The sequence below is a fragment of the Cyprinus carpio genome, chromosome A25, assembly GCF_018340385.1.
Source record: "Cyprinus carpio isolate SPL01 chromosome A25, ASM1834038v1, whole genome shotgun sequence".
NCBI lineage: Eukaryota > Metazoa > Chordata > Actinopteri > Cypriniformes > Cyprinidae > Cyprinus > Cyprinus carpio.
The window spans coordinates 3,832,085-3,859,648 of NC_056596.1; the positions used below are offsets into that span (position 1 = coordinate 3,832,085).

General features: G+C 35.5%; 1 protein-coding gene across 1 annotated transcript; it reads right to left on the reverse strand.

Annotated features, from left to right (window-relative positions):
• On the reverse strand, nt 1–27,344 carry LOC122135547 (AP-3 complex subunit beta-2-like). Its single transcript, XM_042715069.1, is given in 29 exon segments — nt 1–232; nt 861–999; nt 2,606–2,703; nt 3,423–3,507; nt 3,601–3,829; nt 5,083–5,195; nt 5,280–5,367; nt 5,616–5,784; nt 5,884–6,073; nt 6,788–6,902; nt 7,438–7,476; nt 10,051–10,181; nt 10,290–10,476; nt 11,485–11,661; nt 11,737–11,846; nt 12,182–12,314; nt 13,044–13,106; nt 13,253–13,324; nt 13,850–13,904; nt 14,261–14,358; nt 15,727–15,903; nt 15,981–16,163; nt 16,240–16,306; nt 17,541–17,701; nt 18,985–19,080; nt 20,071–20,145; nt 22,262–22,337; nt 26,715–26,750; nt 26,752–27,344. Coding segments are annotated over 29 exon segments (3,558 nt in total). The 5' UTR covers nt 26,997–27,344; the 3' UTR covers nt 1–81.
• Between the last annotated feature and the right edge of the window lie 220 nt (nt 27,345–27,564).

Below are 27,564 nucleotides of genomic sequence, written 5' to 3' on the forward strand. Positions count from 1 at the left end.
CACGTGGGCGAAATATCTACACAGAGATGCAAATCAATGCGGTAAGCAGCAGTAGGAGGGTGTTGACTGTAGGGGGCGCCATCACTGCGACAGGGCCTGCAGGATGTCTTTAACCAGCATTGTGCCGATCAACATCTTCTCACAGTTCACCGTCAACTGAGCTCCGCCGCCTTCCTTTGTAGTTACGGTGACCAGCACGAGACAACCGCTGCTGACCGTTTTACCTGCGAATCTGTAAACAGGAGCAGAAGGAGGAGGAGGAGGTGTACTGAGGTTTCAAAAGATCACAGGCCAGAAATACAGGCAGAAAAGCGAAGAATGAAAGAGTTTAACATACACAAATAATGGTACCTTTATTCAAACCTACATAAAATATACATGAACATATGAATTGTTAACTAATACCATTAACTAATACCAGTTCTCCATGGAATTATCGCGATTCTGTGATCACTGAATCCAACGCAAAATCAAAAAATCCTGCATTATTGCAAAAAAATAATTATCCCTTAATTTTCTTAAAGTTGTAATGCATTATTTTCAAAACACAGATACGTGCATGTGATATCAATGAGTGGTGTGTCTGACCATTGCATGGTCATTGCAACATAATTAAAAAAAAAAAAAAAAATCGCAAATTTTGTGCAAATTCTTGCAAATCACCAGCACACAATCAGTCATTTTGAATGCAAAAATCATAAGAAAATCTTAAAATACTTGAGGGAGTGTCATACTCATACAACTAGTTAAGGCCTGATTTTTAAAACTGTATTGATATAGTTATCATACTTGGTGTGAACGGGCCTTTAGAGACCCCGTCCCAAATGACACCCCCCCCCACCACTTCATGTGTGTGCTACCTGCACTCTTTATCTGAACCACATGGTACTCTGCTCAAGTTGGCGGTGGCCGTGACTCTCTCAACGATGACGTGTTCGTTCACGCATTTCTCTCCCAGCGTCAGCTTCTCCAAGATTTCATTCATTCCCATCAGTTTACCTGTGAAAAGAGACAGAGAGCATCTCTGTCAGATCAGTGCTCCGTCAAACTGTCTGAGACATTTGATGGAGCCCAGAGATGCCCAGAGTGCATTGCGACAAACACCAAGATTGTGAACAGTGTTGGAAAAATTCTAAAAAATTTTTTATTAAGTAAACAGAAATTAATTCCATGTAATTAATTCAAATGTTAGCTTAGCAGCATGCTAATGTCAGACTATTGGACTCAACAGTGAACGTCTGTCTGGTCTCTTGTGCATTAACAGAGCTGCAGCCCACGAAGAGTGTTACAGTTCAGTCACTTAAATGCTCAAAAGTCTTTAACAGTGCAACCTTGGAAGGTAGCTGTCTATGTAGACAGTATACACACAGGTTTTTGTGAGCTGTGCTGAGCGTGCTGGTCTCACAAGTGTCGTGATGGCTCAGGGTCACCCGGACAGGTTCAGTGTTTCTAAGCCACATTCCTAGATGCAGCATAATGTTACCTTGACATGGTGTGAGGAAATGCATAGTCATGGTAACAGTCGCCAAGGCGATATCTGGAGACTGCGGTAAGAGGGAGGGGCAGCTGGAAGCAAAATCATTTCTAGAATAATATGAAGAGGGTGTGCAGCTAACAAAAACATGTTCTAAAAACGCTTTGCTAACATTCCGATTAAGTTATGAAAACGTCTCAATGTGCAAAAATTTGTCAATGTTCTCGGAATTTTCAAAATGTCCAGTTTTTCAAATGTTTTTTCTGTTATGCGAACATTCCATTTTATCCTTTTGCTAACATTATTGGAGTGTTACTCATGAATGTTCTCTGAACATTCTTAAACAAACAGTTAACAAATTAAAAAAAAAAAAATTAATATTAAACAAAAAACAAAAAATTAATTCCATGTAGGGAATAGCCATATGTGCCGTTCACACGTTTTTGTGTATTAAAGATGAGTTAACAAGTGTTCTAGTAACATTACTGGAAGAACATTTGTTCATAACTTTGAGAGAACCTTGCCAAAGTTCTGAGAACATTCCCTGTTAGCTGGATGTGTGTGTCTGTGTAAACAAATCAGGAACTATAGGGAAGAGGAGGAGACTGTAAGTGTGACGCTAATCGGCTACATCAGAGAAACTTACCATTCAAAAGATTCTCTAATGAACAGCCGAAAAACGAGCCCACGGAAGAGGAAAACATGAGTTTGTTAAACTAATATGTTCAAACAAATACGTAAACATGCTAACAAACTACAGGCTGAATTTCAATTCACACACTATCCATGCTATAACATATGCTAGATTCAGATTATTCTACCACAATATGTTAAAAATAGTACACGAGGATGGGGTCTGTGGTATCAAGAGCCAAAATTCTGGTTATAAAAGTATATAGTTTTAATGCACAATAGAAGAATTCAGATTAGGAAAAGCCTTGACACATGAAATTCATATTTCATGAATAATGAAAGATAGACATAAAAACTTTCTCATATCAACTCTTGAAAATGAATTTCAGAGAGACACTGCTACATAGAAAGAGAAAAATGACAGATGTTTTGAGGAAAAGGAGCAATCAGAAGGGCAACTGTGAGTGTTAAAGCGAGAAAGGGCTGACGTTCTCTCACCTTGCTCCTTCTTGAAGTCGTTTTCTGTCAGAAATGCTGGCGTCATTAGCTCCCCGACGGGCGGCTGGATGGAAACGAAGAACTTGCGGGTGTGAGTACTGAAAAAAGTAAACAAAGATGCTTGGAATTAGAGTCAAGAAACTGCTATTTGATTTATATGAATAGAGGTGAGCCAATCATAATGAAGGTGATTTACATAAAGAAATATGCAGCTCGCTTAATTTTAAAAGTGAAGAATGGCCATAAAAAAGCTAAATTATGACCATACATGGACCATTTTATTTTTAGTCAACGTCAGGATGATTAACCAGCTAACAAAAATAAGTTCTTAGGTTCTGCTACTGCTCCCACTGCATTATGAAAATGTTATTTCTGAATGTTCTCCGATTGTTCAAAATGTGCAGTTTTTAAATGAGAAACATTCAGCGTTCTGAGACATTTTTTTTTTTTTTGTTTCAGCGTTCTGAGACATTTTATTTTTTTTGTCAGTGTTCTGAGACATGCGCATAAGCTTTTTATAATGCTATTTGAGCAAAAGATACTAGATTTATGACATGGTTGTTGTCAGATTTCATTGGTGATTTCAAATATGAAATTTAATCGTAAGCTCAGTGAACAGTTTGGGAGAATTTAATGTTTCCCCATTCAAAGTGATAGGAGCTGCACTTGCATTCCCCAAAAGGCGTTTCAAAGATAGCCGCCGAGTGAGATGACTTACTGTACCTTAAAGGGACTTTGGTCAAACGTCCTGTTAGCTGGGTAACAAGTGGACATCAGGAAACAGAAGTTTATAATTTAGCTCCTTTTTAACACTCACCACAGCTGGAAGTTTGCTGCTTGCGTGGAATCACAGAAATCTATGCCCATCACCACGGTAACCGATTCACCTGCTGCTAGCACGTCTGAAACAACAATGCAAACAGAACAAAAATAAACCTGAAGTGGTTGTAGATAAAGCTACTGTAGAAGATCTCATACTGCGCTGGGTTGCAGACCTATCTCAGCGAACTCTCGGATCCTCATCCCAGACTGCAGCCTGGGATCCTCGATGTGCAGGTTTTTGGTCTCGGAGTTGGTGTTGTTGGTGAACTGGATCTGGACGGCCACCATATTGGGCTCTGGACTGAAGGGCTGCCGGCTGAAGCAATACTCAACCGCAAGACCCTCACCCTTTATACGATGCAGGAGCTCATACATCTTTATCGAACCTGAAGGTGCAAGGGTCTGTGAGAAAACAGAAGTGATTTTATTCATATCAAATTGATCAAAATTTATTATACACTACCGTTCAAAAGTGTGGGGGGTCAGTAAGATTTTTTTCTCTTGGAAAGAAATGAATGCTTTTTATTCATCAAAGATACATTAAAATTATCAAAAGTGACAGTAAAGACATAATGTTACAAAAGATTTCTATTTCAGGTATCTGCTGTTATTTTGAACTTTTTATTCAAAATGTAAAACTCTCACATTTCTGTCTTTTTTCCTTGCAATTATGAGTTTATATTTCACAGATCTGAGGGAAAAAAGTCTGAAATGCCATATTTCAAATTTAAATAATATTAAATATTACATTTCAGAGCAATCTAACAAATCGTTTATGCTTAAAACAAGAGAGAGAGAAAAAAAAATTTCCAGTTGGAAAAAGTTGAGTTTTATTTTTATTTTTAAATCTTGCTTTGCAGCAGCGAGGGTTGTCTTCCATGAGCCGAAAACAGCCCATGTTACTCCTCTCCTCATCAGGTTACACTGGCTACCAGTAGCCCGCTCGCATCAAATTCAAGGTACTGATGCTTGCCTACAAAACGACCACTGGCAGCGGCGCCCCAACTTACCTAAACTCACTAGTTCAATCTTATGCACCCTCCAGAAGTTTGCGCTCTGCAATGTGAACGACGCCTTGTGTTGCCATCCCAAAGAGGTTCAAAATCACTCTCACGGACTTTTTCCTGGACTGCTCCCAGCCAGCTGTGGAATGACCTCCCGATCTCAATTCGAACAGCTGAGTCTTTTACTCATTTTCAAAAAAATCTTAAAGACTCATCTTTTTCGCCTGCACTTAACCAACTAATACTAGTACTTACCTTTTTTTTCTTTTTCTTTTTCTATCATATTCCAAAAAAAAAAATAAAAAACCTGGCTACGTGTTCTGTACTAGACTAACTGAGACTTGTCATAGCACTTGTATACCGTTGTTGTTTTTCGTCGTTGATCTGATTGTTTCTACTGTTCTCATTTGTAAGTCACTTTGGATAAAAGCGTCTGCTAAATGATTAAATGTAAATGTAAATTGTAAATATGATTTTCTTTTTTGTATTCTGAAAATAGTAAAAAGAGGTGCATAAAAAAAAATTAAGAAAAAAAAATGAATTTAATTCAAAAGGAAAATGACTTTTTTCAGCAGACTCTCTAAAATTATAAACTTAGATTATGACAATATTTCTGCTGTATTTATTGCAATTTACAATTTGGCCTAAAACTCACTGTAGGTGCAGAATAGTGTCGGTCAGGGACAAACCCTCCAGATCGGACACCAGACTACTGGACAGGAAGTTAACCGGAGTCACTGAAGCCGATGCTGGAGCTGGTTCATCTGGGAGAGAGAGAAAGACAAATTATGTGCTTTTACATTCAAGTATTTGTCTTTGGTTTTGTATGTGTTGGAGGTTTTACTCACAGTCATCCAGATCCAGCAAAGACATTTCCTGCGTCTCCTTCTTGCTCTCTTTTTTGGATTGTTTGGGAGGTTGTTTTAATACCGGCGTCTGAGCGAAACAAGAAAAAGTCTTGGTGTTAGCTCTTATCCATGTGAATAACATTAAAATAGCATAATAGTACTCTTTATTAACACATTGTCTGTGTTGTTTTACCTCCTATTCAGCTCACGTGACAACAGTAGCATTCCACTTTTAAGTTTAATTTATTATTAATAAAAATAGAAGGCAGTATACTGTATATAATGCAGAGTATTCATGAAGTAATAAGCTGGTATTCTATTCCAATCTAGCCTGACCTTCTTCTTCCTGACGTTGGTGTCGGACTCAGACTCCTCCTCTGACTCCTCCTCCGACTCCTCCTCTGATTCGCTGCTCTCTGATTCGCTCTCTGATTCTGAAGCACTTTTCTGATTCTTCACTGCCTTCCTGCCACGCTTCCTGTCCTCGGCACTGCTGCTCTGCTCGCTGTGGGAATGATGGAGCAGAACATGAGACATTCGGTTGAAACAAGCTGATCAGAACTTATAACTGACACTGATTTGGTGTATTGTGTGGATGGTGCACCTCTCTGCACTCTCCTCTGCTTGCTTCTTTGCTTTGGTCTTGTCCAGCTTCTTCCTTTTTTTCTTTTCCTCCTCCTCATCTTCCTCTTCCTCGTCAGACTCTGTCTCTTCTCCGCTCTCTTCACTCTCTGAACCGGAACCGCTTTCATCACTGCCTCTAGCGCTTGCCGAACCGCTGCCCGAGTCTGATTCTACCAGGAAAGCGAGTAAAATTGTGATGAAATTGTGCCGAAAAAAACAAACAAAAAATTGTCACATTTTCTTTGTGATGAAAAAACTAAAATTTAACAGGTATCAGTGTTAAATCTCATTAAAATGAACTATTTTTCCCAATATTTGCATGTACTGTGCATTTTTTGTAATTAAGGTTTGAAGACATTAGCTTAGCAATTTGCTAACATCAGAATTCATATTATTTTCATTCAAAATAGTGATGAATACTTAGATAAAATACATTATTCATGAATGAAAAGAACTAACAGGGAATCTAATTAAAATGAGTATTTTCAATTTGTATTTCCTGTGTTGATTAGCATAGAGTAATGTCCGACAGGAATCAGTGTTGAATCTCATGTGAATTAACTTATTTTCCAATATTTGCATGTACTAAGCATTTCTTGTAATAAACGTAATTAACTTAGCAACATGCTATCAGCTTTCTGTTACAGCTAAGTGACTGTTACCACAGGTGTTGCCATAGAGACCATATTTCCATATATTTTGGTTAGCATTATAGTATTATTTATATATTATTATAGTTTTTAGTAATATTTTATCTTTATGTTTTATCTTAATTTTTTTGTGTTTGCTATGTGCTTATTCTTATTAGTTTTTGTTCTTTTTAAACATTATTATTTAGTTGTTTATATAAATTTCCCATTGACAAGATCATTCGCCACAGTTACCGCTATCTGCTGATTCAGTAGGACCAGATTCTCCTTCGGAGTCCGAATAGAACGGTTTCTCTACTTTCTTCTCCTTACGATCCTTCCGGCTTGAGCATTTGCTCCAATCTGGAATCTGCAAAGGATCGCAAAACACCATCAAAAACAATCTCAAGTACATCTGAAGGACCTAATCAGAGAAAGAGGTTCATATAACGGCCATGAATGCCTCTTTATAAGCAGCAGACATCTTTGTTTACACTCATTCATTAACATAATTACGGTTCTAGAGACTTGTGTCTCTCTTTGCTCAGTGTTTGATGTCTACAGCAGGGAAGGTTGTGCATTCATGGCCACTTTCATTCTCATTGTGTACATTTAAACATATAATTAAAGAAATCACATCCTAAAAAAAGACCCCAAAGACCTCCAGCACTGAATTATCCAAGATTAATTCGACTTTATGTTGTTTAGAACTAAATTAGCATTTAGCAATTAGCACCAGGGAGTGCTGTAGGCCATTTCCGGGGTGTTTTTTGAGGTTTCTGGTCTTAAATCGTAGAATAAAGGCTGAGGAAAGGGAAAGGCTGATCTAGCACAGTACAGACGCTATGCTAGGCTGGTGGCAAAAGCTCTTTGGGTCTGACGCTAAGGGTGACTGACAGACTCACGCTGGTTAAAGTGGTGACTCTTTCAAGCAGCGTAATAACCTGGCAAACAGGAAAGAATAAAAAGAAACGCAAGAACGATGCTGTGAGATGGCCAGAAGAAGAGGAAAGAAAAGAACAGAACAGAAAAGAAAGAAAAAGATTTAAAAAGTACACACAAGGATTCAGGTTGCACTTGTCAACAGATTAGCACGTATTTGGATACGTTTTATGTCCATATTTCGCTAACAGCTTCAGTCAAAGCAACTGAAAGTGTTACATTCATACCAAGGACGATAACTTTATAAACAGAAACAATTATAACTATACGAGAAAAGCAACTTCCACACCACAGGTATAACGATAACAACAGAATGCATTCGATTTTAAATAGAGTGAGCATTTAAAGCGTCAAACAACAAAACTGTAGTGCACGCTTACTGTATAATAAACATAAGGTTATCGCCCGTTGGTGTGGGATCTAATATAGTTATGGTTATAGTTATCGTTCTTGGTGTGAACGGGCCATTAAGGGGGAATTCACTCAGAATGAATAGCATTATTTACATCCGGACATCCTTTAGTGTTCAATTTAATCAATTCGCTCAATTTAGTACTCAGATTGGGTAACTGAATAAACACGCCCACAAATGTAATGCTGAAATCAATCTGTACTGCACAACTCACAATCTTTTGGGTCATTATTAAGTACTGAGTGGTTACCCAGCTAACAGAGAACATTCTCAGAACTTTGGCTAACGTTCTGGCAAGGTTTTGAACAAACGTTCTTCCGGTAACTTTAATAGAATGTCTGTTTAAAGTTATCTTTAGTAATGTTCTCAAAACGTTAGCACAAAAATGTTATTTATACATCATTCATGAAACTTTTTTTCTTTTCTTAAATGTTTCAGTTTGATGTTCGTTTAATGTTTTTTAAATGTTACTACATGTACAACAACATTTTTTTTAAACCATGAAAAAAAGTTAAAACAAAAAAAAAAACTGGACGTTTTGAATGTTCAGAGAACATCAGAAAAAACATTTTCATAAATAAATTGATACATTAGTAAAACGTTCTTAGAGCATATTTTTGTAAGCTGGGTACGTAATGCGGCAGATTAACACAATTTGACATACTTTACTGGGACCATACTACAGCTGTTATTCGGGCGACTAAAATAGTTATATTACTCTTTTTTTTTTTGATTAAAAAACATATCTTTAATTCTGTTTTACTACCTGCTGTCTTGGACAAACCATCAGAGATTGTGGCTGATTAAAATTTGCATGTGTTTAGTTTACATTGAAATATTGCATGCAAGAGTGTCTGGTTAGTGAATTCACCCCTTAGTTTAGAGCTTTCAGAAGGTCTCTCAATGTGGCAATAACAAATCTGTATTAGGATGATGTTTTAATGCTTTGCTGAGCATTTGGTGTCACAGTAATGGAAGTGCAACATTAATATGAAGGTTTTGCAATGTTGTGGTTTGCTTGGCAGGAAATTAAGTCAGCAGATTTCAGACTGAGACACGAAAACACACACTTTAGTAAGGTTGAGCCAGAGGCCCGACTACAAAAAGGACAGAGAGAAAAGCCACAGTACTCTTGTGGGCACCTCTCTCCAGTCTCCCAAGAGACCCCCATTCGGCCCCCACTGGTGTCTATGACCTCCTCTTGCTGCTTAATATGATGGGCGGGAACATAAAGAGACAGACAGACTGTCAGTAAAGGGATGTGGATGAACATCGGAGGGAATAAAACTGATAACTCCCAGAAATCTGCTGTGAATAATGAGTGCTTTATGAAATAACAAACATGATTATGCAGACAAAAACCTGAAGCTGGACTCAAGACCCTGACCGATCAGTGTGTGGATGCATATGCAGATTTGCTCATGGAATATTAATCAGGAAGGAGTGGCATGTGTGAATGTGTGTGGGTGTGTCTGTCTAGTTAGTTCTAGAACTCTCTTTTACATGTACTCTACAAGTTTTATGAGAGACAAAAGCATATACCCTCGATTAACAACCTTGTAGCTCACAACAGGTCTGTTGGGCAGTGCTAAAGAGTTCTTATGGCATAATTTGCTTGTCAAGGTTCTCTGATTGGTGGATATTCTCTGCAAAATTATGGGTAATTTAGATTTCCATCAGGAATTGCATGGTTAAACGTGATTATTTAAAAAGTTGAAATAATGCGAGCTGATCACTTTCGACAAAAGCATATACCCTCGATTAACAAACCTTGTAGCTCACAACAGGTCTGTCTTTAAAGTTATTATTAAAAATCAGTTCCGCTATTAAGAAAATGAATGGAGATTTTATTTCCAGAACCCGAATGTAGCACTCTATTACCAAGGGAATTAATTTTGACACAATAACCATTAGGGCTGCAGGATGAGTAGCTACCACCCTGCTGAAATGCAGAGCGTTTGATTTATGTGTTATGAGGGTGGAGTTATGCTAATGAGCGAGGAGAGTGAGCGATATAAAAGTGATTGAGCGTAGCATGTTTTTTTGTCAGTGCTTTGGGGCATTTCTTTGGGAGGTCTTGCATGTTGGAGCTCCCTCTGGTGGTCTGTAGGAGAAGCACCCCTGCACCCTCTGGCCCTGTCAGAACTGTTCGCTCTGCACACACAGAATCCTTCACCTCCACGTTGCGCACGGACGGGTCGGGTGCCGATTCAGGCCAGTTGGGCAGCTCCTGGTATCCGGCGGCTTTAGCATTCAGCAGATGAGACAGTGATCCCAGCTGGAAGTGATCTCTGTCTGCAAAGAATTGAAGAAAATCACAAATAAGATCTCTAATGTCTCAATTGTGTCTTCAGATTTTTTCTAAAGGTCCCAGTAACCTATAGCTGAAACTAAAATGAAAACCTTTAAATGGAGACTCCAGGACGGGGGCAGGCTTGAGTGCAAGGAAAAGCTTCTTGGCATATTTGCTAAGAGCGCCGCTCTTATCGGTGGGCACAATGAGTTGGCGGATAAAGCGGGCACGATCTCTGATGTCATAGTTTTGATCATATTTTGCCAGGTTCAGTACATACTGCGTCAACAGTTTACTCTGAAAGACAGAAAAGAGAAGAAAAACACAAAGGAATTTAACTCTCAGGAGTCTCAAGAGTTTCATGCCTGAGAGGCAACGTAGTTGAGTGCATCTAAATGATATGACATGCAGACAAAGATTGTATTGCTTGATTAAATAAACGACTCATGCTGGGTTTCTCCAAAAAATTGTTACATGAAAAGAAAAAGTTAAGTGAAATAAAATTATAAATTTTATTTACTTGCCAAAGCAACATTTCTCATTTTTATTTAGTTTAACTTGATGTACTAAAATAATTAAAACATAAAATAATTATTAAAATAAAAAGAAATTAAATGCATAAATATGCATGGAAAATAACTCAAAAATACATTTATTAATACATTTCAGTTGTGTCCCCATGTTTTCACTCCTATATTGTCCTGTCTTTCAGCTGTTTTAACCTCATTTCAGAGGTTTTCAGAAAGCTTCAGCTATATTAAACCATCGTTTTGGAAAATACTATACAACACAATCAGCTTACCTTAAACATCTTAAACTGGCTTTCATGCATTTTTTAATGTAAAAACCAAGGGAACTTGCTTACTGCTAATGTGCTCTGCATCATTTATCCTAGTGTTAAACAAGCTAATGTTATGCATGTAGTCACTTCTGTGCAGGGTTATCAATAAATAAAACTATTCAAATATTTTCATTAATTGAAATAAAGCTAAAGTAAAATATAAATATTAGAAAAACTCAGCGAAAATTGCCTCAGGCATTAACTGAAATAAGATTAAGTTAAAGCACTAAAATTACTAAATGGAAATTAAATAACTAAAAATGAAATAAAAACCAATCTAACTATTAATATTTTTTTTAATTAATAAAAATAACAAAAGCACATAACAACAAAAAAAACTCAAATTAAAATAAAAACTGAAAATATAAAAATACAAAACATGAAAAAAAATTGTTTTAAAATACTATTAAAGTAACAACTGCTTCTTTGTAAAACTGGCCATAACCACATGCTTGTCCCCTCACCTGTTTTGAGTTAGTAAGGTACAGTTTGGCAGCCAGATTGATAATCTGCAGCTTGACAATGTCTTCCTCATTGGTGAAGCTCTTGGCCATCTTTCTCAGGACGTCGGGGGCGATTTTGGGGACGTGTTCGCAGTATTCTCCGATCAGCCACATGATGCTCGCTCGGGCCATGGGCACCTGATGTCACACACAATATCAGGACCACGGAGTCTGTTTAAATGTGAAAATGGGTAGTTTAGATCACAACTCTACCTGGATGTTGTCGATGAGTTTGGCCATGTGTTTGATGATGTCGCTGTGCTGTTCAGGCTGCATCTGCAGAAGCTTTTTGATCACCACCACTGATTCCGCCACGACCAACTCTGAAAACACACACAAACAAACAAACAAACACCAAATATTATTTGAGATTATTTGACAGACGTCTTTGGCCATTGCATTGTGTCTTGCTGTTTTATTCAGCATGCGATGGACCAATTTCAAATGTATTTAAAGAGTATTTACAGGAACAATTGCATGTTACAAAGTCAAAGGCACATATTTTTCTTCTTTTGCATCATAAGAACCTCATCTGACATCAAGCAAACAACTTTTGATGTCTGCTTAAGTGGTTCTCACTTTATGGATAATAATGACAGTGTGGGCATTGTATAAACAGTTCTGTTGCATTCCCTTGCACTCCAACACACACTCTCACCGTCTCTATTGGACAGCAGCTGTACGAGGCCGTTCAGACAGGTGTCTCTGACTTCACCGATGTTTGTAGCACAGCGACCTATGGCCTGAATGCTGGCCGCCACAAAATCCTTATCCATGCTCTTAATATATGTCTTGAAAACAAATAGAGAAATATATTATCCCTAATTATAATATTCCAGAATATACTACTGTTAAGATCTATAATCTTAACATGGGAAGTTGACAAAATGGCATGGACATAAATTTATTTTATTCAACATCAAAATTTTTGGTTCAAATGTACTGTATATGTATGTGTATGTAAGTGTATTTTAGGTGTTGTGATGGGTCACCATTTCATTTTTCATCATTTTTATCCACCTTTACAATTCACTTAATTAGTCATGTGGTGTGACAAATACATTTTTTTAAAGTGCAAATATTAAAAAAAAAGAAAAATATATTATGTATATATTTTAAAAATATTTATATATAATATAAATTATGTGAATATAAATATATACCTGTAAATATTTTCAAAATATATACTGTATGTGTGTACATTTATATATACATAATAAATATACACAGTACACACACATATATTATGTAAACAAAAATGTTTATATTGGATGCGATTAACTGAGATTAATCGTTGCCCAGCACTAATATATTGTAACAATATTACCGTTTTAAACTGAATTTTTGGTGAAATAAATAAAGCAAATAAATGCCTTGGTAAGCATAAGAGACTTGCTTCAAAAGCATTACAAAACTTACTGACCCCAAACTTTTGAATGGTATATTATAATAAATCATAAATTGTATTATATTATATTATATTATATTACACCATAAAAGCAGCATATGTAAAATGGTACCTGAAATTCTCTCAGGATGGTGGAGATGTTCGTCTCATTAGCCAAATTAGTCAAAACCTCCAGCTGTGTTAATAAGAGAAGATAAAATCATCAGTCCAGTTTTAAAACTCTCAAACTATCTGAACTATCTCAACTTTTTTGACTGAAATCATATAATGACATAATATCTCAGCATAGAGTTTCTGGTGTTTCAGAGCGTGTCTGTTCACCTTGAGGACTTTGATCTGCGTCGGGTCCGTGGAGCGGATATAAAAACTCTTCAGATACGGCTCAAACATTCCCTGAAAGACAAAAACATGCATATTCAAACATCAGAGCATTCATTTAAACAGCCTGAAAACCTTCTGCACAAAAACATTTTTTAATAGTGATTGAATGTTTCTGTTCTATTACGCCTTTACAGAAAGGCTTCTAAAAATCTGAAATCTCTCAAGGACAAACCATTAAATGTATGAAAGCAAAACCTTTTAGGTTAAATATTGAATCATAAAATATTTAAACTTTATTAAAGCACTTTTATACAATTTGCAGCAATGCTCCTCAATGCATTGAACTATATGGAGTAAAACATCAAGCTCCAGCGTTCAGATCAAACGTTGTTTGTTGACCTTTCCAATCACACTTGATGCATAAAGTTTGTTAAACAAAATCTCAAAAGCATGTCACGATATTCAGAAAAATACACAATCATCATATTATGTAAATAAATGATAAAATTGCCCTTCTGTGACTCAGTGATCTCCAGTGCTTTTCAAGAGGAAGTCAAAGTGATGCATGTGCTGTACACTTTTATGTGAATCACTCACTCGTCTCTTGATGCTCATCGTGGCAACGTTCTGAAGCACGACGTACTGCACTTCACTACAGAGACACAAAACATGACAACATGAAGATGTTCATAATTCAAAAACCCTTAAAAAGCATTTGAGATGAAAAGTAATATTTTCAAAAAAGAGGCTTAAATGGAGTGATGCATGTGAATAATGGATGATGTTTAAGGTCTGAGCATCTCTCAATCTGCAGCTAATGCCAAATTCTGTGTGCGAATTGCAGTGTCATCATCCAGTGCCATTTCTCCTGCATCAGCTGACGCCCAGCCTGACATCATTAAACAGAGAGACTTCACGCTGTGTCAGAGTTTCAGGGACTAAGTGTGCTTGTCTCTGAGCTGCGTGTGAGTGTGTAAATGTTTCATTAGTAAGTGACTGATTACTCACCTGTGGCTGCGCATTAACCTGACCAGTGCCTTAGCAATGATGCCCACCTCTGCTTTAGGAGCCAAATGGAAGTACAACTGAGCTACTGCCATCACCACCTGCACAGACAGAGAGAGGGACTCATTAGGAGACAGTTACGGCTAAATGAACACCATTTCTCTATTTAGAGGTCATGTGTGAACAGATCCAATTATCATAATGCTGGCAAATCAGCTTCAGCACTTTGTCAACTTAAATACTGATGCAATGTCTGAACAAGAGTAAAAAAAAAAACCCTGATAATTAAAAAAAAAGAAACTAAGCTAAAATACATTTTAATAATTCTAAAACAAATTAAACTAATAAATGACACTAAAAAACTAAAATACATTTTAATAATTCTAAACAAATTAAAATAATATTAACAAAAACTGGGGGGAAAAACTAAGATTAAATTAAATATATTTTAATAAAATAAAAATAAAATAAACTACCATGCATTTAATAATAATAATAATAAGAAGAACAACAATAAATAAAATGAAAAGAAAAAATACAATTTAAAAAAAACTAACGGAACAATTGGAAAAACCTGACACTAATGTACTGAAACTGAAACATTATAAATACATAGTAGATAATAGATATAATAATAAAACAAATAACCCAGAAATTTAATAATAACAAACATTAACAATAACTGGAAATAAAACAAGCAAACAAAAAAAGTCTAAAAAGACTAAAATTACACCATTTTCAAAAATAAAATACCATACATACATTTAAACATAATAAGAATAATAAAAAACCAACTGAGTAATTGGAAAGACTGACATTGAACTAAAGTAAATTTTCATGATTATTAACATTTATGCATTTGGCATACACTTTAATCCAAAGCAATCTTATGTAAATTTAAATATGATTTAAGTATCAGTTTTTGATGCACATTCATTTTGTTGTTGTTGTTGTTCATTCACATTATGTAGATTTGTAGATTTTAAATGAAAGAATAACAGCCGTTTTAAACAGGGTTGTGCATCATTTACAACTGAAATGAAGATGCTGCTTGAATTCCAGTTAAATTCTTGAAAGTTAATTGACATTTAAATTGAGAAGGAAAACAGAATGCAGAATTGTAATTTGAAATTGAATTAAAAAAACCCTTATAAATAATTTAAAATAATAATAATGAAATACTGTTTGTATGTCTAATCAGCTTTCAATCAGAAACATTCTGCATATCAAGCAATAAATTGAGGCATAATTAGTCAAAAAAATGACTGGAATAATGTCATTCCAATTTAATTTCCTGCAGCAAGTGAATTCAAATTCAGTTCATTCTTAAAATCAGAATTTTCTTAAATATAATTATTGAAATATTCTAGATAATTAGCTAATATATACAAAATAAATAATTCTGTCTCTAACTTGAATTGAAGTGAAGCAAAAGCAGACTTGAGTGTGTGTGTGTGTGTGTGTCTCACAGCAGCGTTGCGGCTCTGCAGCAGGGGTTTGGTGTTCCTCAGTAGGAGTCTGTGATCGGGGTCCATCACATACGGCTTCCTCTTCGCTAGAGTGGCCGGCTCGGCTTTCTTATCTTCCTCTTCCTCATCATCAGAGGCATAGAAGGCCTTCTAGCTGTTCTCCTCCAACAGAGACTCCTGCGTATATACACACACATGTTAAAAGAGTATACGTCCTCCTGAGATACACACTCACACATGTATGTGATACTCACATTGATGTTGGGGTTGAGGAACTGTGTTCTGGCGTAGCGCGTGAGCATGTTGATGATCACCACCTGACCCCACTCCTCCACGTCAATCAACAGGTTACACAGCTTACGGTAGTTCTTATGGATCAGATCGATGCGGTCTGGACACACTTCCTCAAACGCCATCACCACACTGCCTGCTACCAGCTACACACACACACACACACACGTCAGGAATGATGATCATATCTCAGGACTGACCGGAAATGATTCTGTCACTCACTGTGGTTTTATCAGCCAGCAGCTTCTCGATGACTTCAATCAACTGATCTTTCTGTTCTGGGTCCAGACTGAAAGAAAGAAACCACAAAACCAGTCTTAAGTGTCAATTTTTTCAAAATTATATGATTTATACATTATCTCAAAGCTGAATAAATAAGCTTTCCATTGATGTATGGTTTATTAGGATCGGATAATATTTGGCAAAGATACGACTATTTGAAGATCTGGAATCTAAAGGGGCAAAAAAAAAATCTAAATACTGAGAAAATCATCTTTAAAGTTGTCCAAATGTATTCTTAGCTATGCATATTACTAATCAAAAATTAAGTTTTGATATATTTACAGCAGGAAATTTACAAAATATCTTCATGGAACATGATCTTTACTTAATATCCTAATGATTTTTGGCATAAAAGAAAAATATATAATTTTGACCCATACAATGTATTGTTGTCTATTGCTACAAATATACCCCAGAGACTTAAGACTGCTTCTGTGCTCCAGGGTCACATATATGACAAACATAATGAGCACTTAGCTGCATAAGTCACCATTTTTCCTAGTTTCATATCACTCACATAATTAAATGCTTTTTCGTATTTAAATTATTTCATTAGAGATAAATATTTAATGTCTACTTATTGATTTATTGTTTTGCTAGTGGGATATTTAAGGATACACAAGGTTCTTGATCACCCTCTTGAGACTGACTTGAAAAATTGACTATACATAATTTTTTTACATTCTTAACTATATATTTAAGATTTACAAATAAATGTTTATAAATACCTATGAATCTAATAATATATATAAAGTTTTTAATATAAAAATGAATAATAATTTATATTTATATAAAATATCTATTTATTACACAATATATTACACAAAATGTATTTTTATATAATTTATATGATAAATATTTCTGTACTTTACATTACATACAAAAGTTTGTAAGAATTTTTTTTTAAAGAAATTAATACTTTTACTCAGCAAAAAAAATGCATTAAATTGCTTTTCATCAGACAATCCTGAAATAAAATCATAATAATAATAATAATGTTTTCAAAAGGATCATGTGACACTGAAGACTGGAGTAACGGTGATTGTAAATTCAGCTTTGCATCAAAGAAATAAATTACACTTTAAAATATATGCAAATAGAAAAGATTTACTTTAAATTGGAATAATATTTCAAATGACTACAGTTTGCACTGAATTTTTTAATAAGATAAATGCAGCGCTAAATGAACAGTTAATTACTCCCATGCCCAATCTGCGTTCAGACCACGTTTTTTATTGTACCTGTGTAGTTTGGGTATGGCATGAGCTGCGGTCTTGCGGACGTATGGAGACATGTCAGACGCTGCCTCTTTGATGGCTAACATCATGATGGGCACGATGATGGTCACTCTGATGCTGGACAGCACACGCAGGGCACTCGCGCGGATCAGCTGGTTGGGGTCCTGAATCAGGGGTCACAACAATTTATTCAGAATCTGATGCTTCAATAATGTGACTTCACACAGCAGAATCAAAGGGTGTGACAGGTATTTCCTCTTTCTGAACACTAGAGGGCATTTTTGGTCCCATATGACACACTTTTGCAACATCTTGAGTGTTTAGTGAGCATTTAGCTGCATCATCACTACTAGCATGCTCTCCATACTATATAATATGTGCTGTAAGTTTATATTTGAAGTGCGTCTCCAATCATAATACACTGGAAACAGTATGCCAAATGCACATTGATAGTATACTATTCCCACATTCTGGCAATATGTATTTGATTTATGGTTTAGTATTTTGCCCAAACCTCTTGCAGTGTGGAACAGGTTTGTAACAGTTCTCTATTTTAAGTAGAAAAATGAGAAAACCACAAAAGCTTTAAATATATGAACCTAAAAGAAATAATGAATTGTAAGGTGAGGAATTAAGCTAGAAGCTAACGCTAAAACGCTAAAGCAAACAGTATATGCAAGATCTGTGGTATCAAAATCTGAACTTTATGATGCAATAATCTTACTATATATAGCTTGAAATAAAGTTAAAAAAATATAAAATTATAATGTACATTTGTAATATTAAATATTCTATGTACAATATATTGTAAATATTATTTAATATTTATATATTGTACATATTTTTAATATTTAGTATAAATATTAGACTAGAAATCAGAAATGTTGCATTGGCAACTAACTGAAATAAGTTAAAGCTGAAGCAGAAAAATGAATTTGAAATAAATAAAAACTAAAACAAAAAACCTAAATAGTAATATTAAAAATATAATAATAATAAAAATTACAAAAGCACATAGCAAACTTGCTAAATAATAACATACACTTGTACAAACTTGATCTTGGGGCTTATTTTGCAATAAACTAGCCTGAAAACCTGACTATACATTATCTTTTACATAACTACATTCAACAAGCATAAACATAATATAAAGGCCTTTATATATTAAAATAATTGTAATATATTTATATAATATATTTAAATATATATAAAAATATTTTTACATAACTGAATTGAAAACATTGTGCTAAACAGCAGCTTTAACTGAATAAGCAGTAGTCTTACAACACACTCAAAATTACATTATGCACTTTCAAAACAAAGTATGCAAACTGGAGTGTAGCCTTTTCTTATGTTTTGGATGTCATAAAAGATGGTCGGGAAGATTTTGTCAGGATGAAGCAGCATATTTAGACCCTGAATAATGTGTTTGTGTGTGTTTTAGGACCTTCAGTCCTCTCTGGAAGGTGGAAATGGACAACAGAGCAAGATCCTGCTGTTCTTCAGCGTAGCGCACGAGATACACGTACACCAGCTTTTTCACCTAAGAGAGAAAAAAACACACGTCACTGCAAACTCACAAAGCACACATACACTCCAGAGGTGTAAAAGAGTCCCTGAAACCATACTTGAGTAAAAGTACCTTACAGTGAAAATGACTCCATTACAAGTTACAACTCACCAATTCTAAAAATTCTATTATTTCAATTCTAAAACAGCTTGAGTAAAAGTCTTAGAGTGTCTGATTTTAACAGTACTTTACTCATACTACTGTAAACATAGGCTCAAAGATGCACTAGTCAAAGAGACATGCCAGTGAAAAATAAGAAAGAAGAGGGCAATCACGTTTATTTTCTAAACCAAAATACAACTGAACACCTCAAAATCGCACAAAAAAAAAGCAATATCCTTATAAAAGGTCTCTTCAATATAACAGATAAATCAAATAATTGTTAAGTAAAATTAAAAAGTCAAAGCCTTCTTGCACTGGATGTGCTGGTTTCGGCCTCATCGCCGGTTGCAGTCATGTCCTCATCTCACACTTGTGATTCACAGCTACTTGCTAAGGATCTGGCATTCACATAAAGTATCACTTTTGACAAGTTTGATTAAGTAAAAACAAAACAAAAAATATAAACTACATCACCTTGTAAAACAAACATCACAACTCCTTTTGTAGCAGAAGTAAACTGCTGCAGAAAAAGCAAGGTGCCATGCAAAAATGTAATGTGTAATTGCAACACTCATTACAAATGTAGTGGACTAAAGAGAAACAGATCCTTATTCAAAAATGTAGTGAAGTAGAGAGTTAAAAGTTGCTTATGCTATATCTTTAATACTCAGTAAAACTGATCCGGTGTTTAATGCATTTTTTGTGCCTCAGCACTTGAGCTTACAGTGACTCATGAGCAGAGCCACGTTGCCATTGCAAACTAACACAAGATTAAAGTTTCATAACAGCCAGAAAAGCTGACATCCTGTAAAGCTCTGAGCCGCTTCCTGTCCTCCGGCTGTTCCTCGGCGTTTCACTCACCTCGATGTTCTTACAGGCCACGTTCTTCACCACTGCAGGGAAGAGATCTGAGGCGTTCTTCCCCCGGGCGATCATCTGTGGGAAACACACACAAACAGGGCAATATTTACATACCGATGTAAAATATATAGTGTGATTCAATTATACTGTGATCCTAAAAAGACTCTGGACACTTAAAGGTACAGTTCATCCAGAAATGAAAATTCTGTCTATAACAAATGACCGAATTTTTGTTTTTGGGTGAATCATGCTAAACAATGTGTCCTAACCAGACGCGATGTGACGCTGTGACACATGACAAAAGGTATCTTTTCCATATTAAAGAAAATAGAAAACAGAAATAAAAAATAGAAATAAAATTTTCACAATATTACTGTCTTTATAGTTTTTTAATCAGAAAATTATTTCAGAAACAAAAAAATTACTGAGCCCACACTTTTGTCCCCATATGTGTTTAAAGATATATACAAATGACAATTTGAAAAGGTTGCCAACTACAATGAACAAGTTAAAGCCACAATTTATTTTAAATATAAATTTTGATTCTAAGTATATTACTCACAAGGTGATATGCAACTGGTGTTATCTAGCACAGAAACGATAAGGATAGCATTAAACTTTATGTATGAAAACTATGTATGAAAGACGACAGATTAAGAGTGTGTTTTATTATTGCATCAGTTTGCAATAATATTACAAACATGTAAATTTGTTTCACTATATTCACTGGACATATGTGACCTTAAGTGTAGGTGTAAGTGTAAATTTTTCGAAATTGAGATTTATATATCACTTGAAAGCTGAATAAATAAGCTTTACAGTGATGTATGGTTGCATGTTATGATAGGACAATATTTGGCCGAGATACAAGTATTTGAAAATCTGGAATCTAAAGGTGCAAAAAAAATTAAATATTTAGAAAATCGCATTTGAAGTTGTCCAAAGGAATTCTTAGCAATGCATATTACTAATCATAAATTTAGTTTTGATATATTTACAGTAGGAAATTTTCAAAATATCTCCATGGAACATGATCTTTACTTAATGATCATGACTTAATGAACATGATCTTTACTTAATCTTACTTAAAGTGATTTTTGGCATAAAAGAAAAATCTATAATTTTGACCCATACAATGTATTTTTGGCTATTGCTACAAATATACCCCAGCGACTTAAGGTTTTGTGCTCCAGGGTAACATATATGCTTGCTACTAGAAGAAAAAAAAAAAGGTTTTATAATATGCAATGATGAATCATTCACAGGAAGATAAAAAAACAATAAATTGGGTGACTTTTGGCTTGGTCCTGAAGGAATCATGTATCTGCTGCCGGTGCCACCTGTGCTCTGTGAATGGAAACAGTATCAGGTGGCTGTTTGTGGCTTCTGAGCTCTAAGTGATAAATATTTCAGTCCTGATCTGATCCTTCACAATACAGAGACACTGAAAACAGCTCATGAATATTAAACGCATTTCGCATTTCTGTCCCATTTCCAAAGAGCTCGCTGAAATCGCTCATCTCGCTATAGAAGCAGACCTGATGCAAACAGTTACAAACCGTTGAGAGAGCCCAGACTTCATCATAAACACACAGTGACAGCGGCATTTACTGCCCTCAATAAAAGCCTTCTGTCTATTTACACGGTCACATACTTACTGACTTGAATCCAAATATCTCTTCCTGAAACACAAAACAATCAGGTTTTTATTTGACTTAGATTTCCGTGTATATATCTGGTTCTGTTTCTGTTCATCAATACAGCTATAAAACCGAACCTGCTGAGACTTTATTACGGATGATCCATGAAAAACTGAGCTCAAATTTCGCAGTCCAGCTGTGCACCACACAACACACGAGACAATGCAATTGACGCTTGAGAGAACTGCATTGTGTGACACATTATGCATTTATATAATGCACATTTTGGCATGCCATTTAATGTGTACAGAAAATTTGCATGCTATACACATACTGCATACTTCAAAAAATAGTATGCATAAAAAATAAAAATAAAGATAAAAACTTACCTCACTGGTACCTCATTTTTTTTCTTGTTTTAAGCAAAAACTCACTTATTTTGATTATTTTTTCGAGGAAAAAAAAGACTGGATATCTTATGTCAATTAATTGTATGTTGATTTAAGACTGGAAAACCAAACAAAAATACTGAATGTGCGAGGTGTACTCACCGCAACAATACGCTTCATGGCCTCCAGCTTCAACGAGTCTTTATTACTGTCCAGCATCTCCTTCAGGTCATCGTGTCTGAAGATGTAAAAACAAAAAAGACAGAATTTTTTATCAACTGTTCTTGTTCTCTCTCCTTTAAAAAATCTCACAAAGGTGTCCATTACAAGAAGATTCAGAGAGACTCATTTCAGCTCTTTAAGAGCCCTGCAGACATTCACGAGTTCAGAAGAACCAACCAGAGCAAATGAAATTAAGCCTTCCATTAAGAATTCACACAAATTTGACATACAGAGAATCAAAACAGACAAACACACCCAGAAACACCACGAACAGCATGATCTGGTTTTCATAAGCACCAGATACTAACACAAGGGAAGCCACAACCCTCTTCGCTTTCTCCAAGAAATCAGTGGCAGTGATTTGTTGTTCTGACATGCTTCTCCTGAGAAGAAGACTCTCAAATGCATCTTTTACAACGAACTCTCAAACTGTGATACGAGAAGATATTGCAGATTTAGGGATCTCAGTATGAACTCAAACATTTCTCATCAAATTACTTGAGTAACACCATCCACATTCATTAATTTCTATAGATGCCAAAAACTGCCTTGTTTATGATGAATTATAGGAAAAACATCTAGGAAAAGTTGATACTCGAATGTAAATGAAATCTTCATTAAATCTCCTCTAAAAGGGCAACTTCTGAGCATTTGTGTTCACTGGAAAAATTTGTTATACGTATAAATCTAAATTATTGGCAATGTTAATATTAATGTTGATAAAGTAATTATTTTTGTGCATACATATATATATATATATATATATTACCAAAAATATATCACTCCTTTATTTAATCCCCACAAAGCCCCAGAGCCACGATAATTAATAAAGCAGATGATCCTCCAGACATCTGGGAAAAACTATTAATATTAAAATAAATTAATTTATATTAGCTCAAATGAGAAAAGATATAATGTTGAGCCAAACTCATTCTGATTGGCCAAAGTTTAGCTGTGACACTAAGACCCACATCTGATCCTGGGTCAGTCAACTCGTCACAGATGAGACTGTCTGACATCCAGTGCAAGAAGCAAGAAGTCCAAAACCCTCCTGTCCATAGAAACACATTACTATAGCAACCACATCCTAATGTTAGCAATCTTCTTTTAGAAAGAAGTCATGAAGGAGAGATGTTGAGTCTCTCGTTTTATCTCTCTCTCTCTTGCCATTAATCACACTGGCTGGGTTTAAATCAACAGAGAGACATCGTCTCACACATTCACACAAACAAACTGAATCAACATATCAGTATCAATTCCCACTTACTGTATATGCGCAGTCTTGGCTCAACTATGCTCTGATTCAAAGAGAAATTAAAGTATTTTATATATATATATATATATATATATATATATATATATATATATATATATATATATATATATATTATATATAATTATGTTTGCTTTTACTATTAATACACAGCAGGAAATAGTAACTGAGTTCAAAACCAGATTTAAAAATGCCTCATTATGCCTACATTTGTGTTTTGAACCTTGTTAACTGCTGGACATAAATGACCTACAACATCAAAATTAAGGTTTGGTTGCTTTTAAGAGTTTGGGGTTAGTAAGATTTTAGTATTATTATTATTTTAAAGAAATGAATATTTATATTGAGCAACAATGCATGAAATTGATCCAAACTGGCAGTAAAAACATTTATATAATGTTACAATACATTTATATTTCATATAAATGCTGTTATTTTGAACTTTCTATTCATCAAATTAAAAAAACAAAATCCTAAGAATATGTGTATGACAGTTTTCAGAAAAATATTAAGCAGCACCACTGTTTTCAACACTGATAATAATCATAAATGTGTTTCTTGAGCAGCAAAACAACATCAGAATGATCACTTGACACTGAAGACAGGGGTAATGATGCTGAAAATTCAGCTTTGAATCACAGAAATAATTTTCATTTAAAAGTATTAAAATAAAACAGTTATTTTAAATTATAATAATATTTTAATATATTTCAATATTTTACTGTATTTCAATATTTTACTGTATCTCAGCCTTGGTAAGCATAAGAGACGTCTTTCAAAATGAATGGTAGTGTATAAAGGTTTGTGCTGTAATATTCACATAGTCAAGAGCCAATCATTTAATAAATTCAAATTTATGCAGATTCCAGATTGGTTATGGGCAAATGTAGTAGTACTATAATATGCAAAGTAACTCATGAATTTCTAAACATGATGTATAATATCTACAGTGATGGAACACTGGATTTCCACTGATGTCATCACAGATCAGAACCCTGATCAATGAAAACATGTCAAGCATTATGACACCCCTAATAATGTCCCAGCGGGTTCAAAACAAGCCAATCAGAGCGAGTGTGTTCCCTCCAAAGCTGTGGCATGAAAACATTATGAGCTAGCAGAGATAACACAATTCACAAATTAAAAACATTCCCCCGGTGGCTGTCATGCCACTGTCGCTGGAATTAAACGACTATGATATCTCCCAACACACCCAGGTCCTGCTCTCTGGTTTCCACAGCAACAAAGAGAGCAATAAACTCCTGTGAATAGATTTGCTGCCAGAGTCTCCCACCCAACACCACTATGTATCACTCTTGAAAAAAGATTCCCTTGGCGGCTTTCATTAGTTGGAAGGGTCCGCGGAGATTCATGCCATATAAACACTGTCAAATATTAGTGTGTGTGAGAAGGTGTGGATGGTGTTTCCTTTCATGCATCAGAGTGTGTGTCCTGTCATGATGGCTGTGCTAGTCGTGTGTGGACGCGCTCTGCCAGCTCCAGTTACCTCACACACACAAACGCGCGCGCACGCGGTGGGTCGTGATCAGAGCGACGCTAGAGGATGAACACAGGCTTGGTGAATTCATCAGACGTGCTACAGTCAAATACATCATCTCCACATTATGACAGATTATTATGTCATATTCCAGAGAGCTGTGCATGAACTGAATGCACTGTAAGTCATTTTTTAGATAATAAATGAAGTGGATAAACAGTGTCACACATCAGAGATGAGCAAAGGGAAGTCTCCGAATCACAGTATGAGCTGCTGCATGCAGAGGGAATACAAACCTGTAATCACTTTCCCTCCTGACCTGCAGTGACTGAGCACCAATGCTTTGATTTACATACTGGAGCTTTTAGCAAATTAATTAGTCCTGACGAAAGGTCTGACGCTGGGTATTTTTACAAGGGGTATGTGTTACAGTCTAACACAGTCTAACATGTATATATATGAATGAATGAAATATATTTAAGCATCAAGCTTGCACAACTATATATATATATATATATATATATATATATATATATATATATATATATATATATATATATATATAAAATATATAATATATATAATTTTTTAATATAGGTTAGAGTGTTTGCAAAAAGCTTATAGCAAATATACAAATATATTTATTTCAATATATTATTATAATATTTAAGCTTGATACATACTGTAATACACTAAAAAACATATTTTCAAAATTTACTCAAAATAATGTAATATTAAAAAAATAAGTTCGAAATAGAAATAAAATCTAAATTTTGTTTAGTTGTTGATTAAGTTAGCAAAATTATTATTGTTGATGTTCACTGTTGTAAAACATCTAGTTTCATGTGCAGACATTTGAAAGAAACTCTACTCGTCCTCTAGAGCACTTGTTACAGTCACAGTAACAACACAAAAACATGCCCAATATGTTCAACAGCACAAAGTCATAATAGCATTACAGCTGCATTTGCATGAGAGGAATATTTAACTCATGTAAATCTAAAGCTATTTTATAGCATATTGTAATGACCAAATAATTAAGAAACATAAGCTCCCTGCAGAGGAATCTCATTTGCAATATATCTCCTATCATCTTCTTCTTCAAAACCTCAGACACTTTGAGCTCCATATTATTAAAGTTATTCATAATTCAACACTCCACAGGGTTTTTCCTTTCTCTCTAATGACCTGTTCAGGAGCACAGCTATACTCTCTGGACACAAACTCTGAGACAATGATGCTCTTAGAGTCTCTGCCAACAGTTCGGGACTATGGGTGGAGGAAGATCTATTGAATATATATATATATAAAATAAAATTATACATATTTTTATGATAATATCTTAATATTTATTTTTATGATAATATCTTAATATTTTTTTAATTATTTATAAATTTTGACAATTATAATTGATAAAAATATACATTTATAGAAAGTTCTAATTAAATGTGTACTAATTTTATTCATTTTAATAAAAAAAAAAAATTTCAAATGAATTTTGAATACAAATTTGTATCAGTTTTCTTATATGTGACTATTTTTAAGAGAAATTAAAGTGGCTTAAATTATGCTTTGAAAGAGCATCATTCACATCACACAGCCATTCATGAGAGTTATCGTACCGTAAAGGTTGCGTTTGAACACTGGTAAAGCCCCGCCTCCAGCGCAGATCGATCTTATGAACCCTCCCCACCCCCCCGCCCCCGCCCCCCACCGCCCGTCCCCCCAGATCTCAGGTGTCGGAGTTCTTCAGGCTGGACGGCACTGTACCAGTTTTGCGGGCCGCTTTCGGGGTCAGCACCGGACCTGAGAGCTTCCTCCTGGCCCTGAGTGACCCCCTGCACACCCTTCACGATGTTCACGGCATTCACAGGCAGCTGGAGCAACTTCTGCATGGTGGTCATTGTCAAGCTAGTCTGAAAACTTTTGCACCTGCTTAGATCCCCTTTGGCAGGTTAACACACCTGTAGATGATTCTTGAAGAGTCAAACGCTCACACACACCTGTAGAATCCGTTTCAAAAGCAAGCAGACCGTAAACTCCAAAGTGCAAGCACGTAACAGCCTGTTTACTGAATCCTCAGGTCCGGTCTTCAGCTGTCAGCTGTTTCCATTAACTCAGTGCAGATATGGAGGCTTCAAAGCGATCTGCGTCTTTTCTGTCATTCGCATGAGGCGGCCCTCAGAGGTGAGGAGACGAGAAGGGAGGTGACAGCAAAAGCTGTTCTCATCCTGCTCAGAGCCGACTGATGGTGAACACACTGCTCTGATCGCTGAGCAGAGCTATACCCCGCCCACCAGCACCAGACCCCACCCCTCATGAAACACACACTCAGTCGCTCCCTCTCCTTTCATTCACACCATCGCTCTTTACCAGCTCTCTGGCACATTTTTCTGTCCCTCGTCCTCTTTTCCTTTGTATTTTCTGCAACGGTTGATTGCCTCTCCCTCTCTCTGATATGACTCAGCTAGA